General features: G+C 35.2%; 1 protein-coding gene across 1 annotated transcript; it reads left to right on the plus strand.

Moving 5' to 3' along the window:
• Window positions 1-69: 69 nt before the first annotated feature.
• Window positions 70-1568, plus strand: LOC119644403 (protein roadkill-like; the record flags this gene model as incomplete). Its single annotated transcript, XM_038043949.1, has 4 exons — window positions 70-98; window positions 156-451; window positions 1180-1358; window positions 1426-1568. Coding segments are annotated over 4 exons (647 nt in total), but the record flags the coding sequence as incomplete, so codon positions are not given.
• Between the last annotated feature and the right edge of the window lie 79 nt (window positions 1569-1647).

Below are 1647 nucleotides of genomic sequence, written 5' to 3' on the forward strand. Positions count from 1 at the left end.
TTCTCACATTCAAGCAAAGCATCCGAAGTTAAAGCAAAATTTAACTTCCACATATTAAGTGCAAAAAAGGAAGCAGAAAATGTCTGCGAGGCAACAGAGTATACAAACTTTTGTTCTTAAAACAGAACTTTTTCGTTTTAATTTTCATTTTACAGAGTGTATCTTTTTAATGCAAAACAACGGGCTTTTGGTTTTCACTGCTTTATATATACCGATGATTTATTAAATAGAGCCGACAATTTGTTGCCTAACGATGAGCTGACGATTGTTTGCGAGATTGGCGAGGTGAACGCCGTTAATATCTCTGACGAATCGAAAAACGTAAAGAGTAAATTGATCGAAGACGAATTGAGTAAAAATCTTGGAAATCTATTCGTGAATGAAAAATGCAGCGATGTGGCATTGGTTGTAGGTGAAAATGAACTCAAGGCTCACAAACTTATACTATCTGGTAAATTGAAAAGAGAGAAAACTTTCAAATTCTACAACAGCGTTACCAATTGCGTTTTAGTTAGGCTCGTGTTTATAACCCTTCAGAAGCAAGATAGGAAAGTCACTTAGAAAGATTTGGTTCCACACGTTTCGACTTAACATTCGTAGAATATTTTCTTACAGAAAAGGTGATCTCGAACACAAAGAGACTTGTAATTTTTTTATTTGTACCCATAAATTTCTCTGCATTTCCTACCTTTATAGAATTCATAGCATTCTGAATGTTGGGCAAGTTAAAGTAACATTTCTTTGAAAGCATCATATATTTCCGAAAATATTTCCTTTATCACGTCAAGAATTTGTTTACCTCACTAATGACGTTAGCTGAATGTTTCAAATTTGGAATCATTACGTTGTTATTTAGGAACGAGTTTTTGACCATATGAGTTATAAGTAAAGTTTCAGTGCATTAACCCAAGACGATTTAATTCTCTGTTTTTACTTTTCTTTCGGTCCTTAGTCTATTGTTGCAAAACTCGCAACAGCACAACTTAAGACAGAAAGGTGATTGTTACCGTCTTAGTTACTACTCAGCGCTTTCTTTCTTAAAGCTTAATATGCTTTCAATTATTATAAAAGTTGTCCCATCCTAACAACTGACGCGCCCACATTTAGCAAAATCAATTTTGGACTTCAATGTATTGTTTCATATCGAACGGATTTTTTATCAACCTTTCCTTTTAAAAGCTCGTAGCGAGGTTTTTGCTGCTATGTTTGAACACGAAATGGAGGAAAGCAAACTCAACCGTGTCGTCATAACCGATATCCACCAGGAAGTGCTCAAGGAAATGTTAAATTTCATCTACACGGGCAAGGTGTTTAATTTGAATAAATTGGCCCAGGGTTTGCTGGCCGCTGCTGATAAGGTAAAGAAATCTCCTTTCGTAACTTTTTTTAAAACATTAAAACATTAAAACTTTTCTTGCTTCGTAGTATGCTTTAGAAGGACTTAAAATGATGTGTGAAGGGGCTCTTAGCGTAAACCTTTCCGCAGAAAACGCTGTCGAAATCCTAATTTTGGCTGATCTACACAGTGCCGCCCAATTGAAAGCTCAAACTATAGCTTTCATCAAAACGTAAGTTTTCTTTTAACGATATTTCATGAAAAGGGGTTTAATATAACACGACCGACATACTCCTTTACGTTTAATTGAC

This window comes from Glossina fuscipes, unplaced genomic scaffold (genome assembly GCF_014805625.2).
Source record: "Glossina fuscipes isolate IAEA_lab_2018 unplaced genomic scaffold, Yale_Gfus_2 115678, whole genome shotgun sequence".
In the NCBI taxonomy this organism is placed as follows: Eukaryota; Metazoa; Arthropoda; class Insecta; order Diptera; family Glossinidae; genus Glossina; species Glossina fuscipes.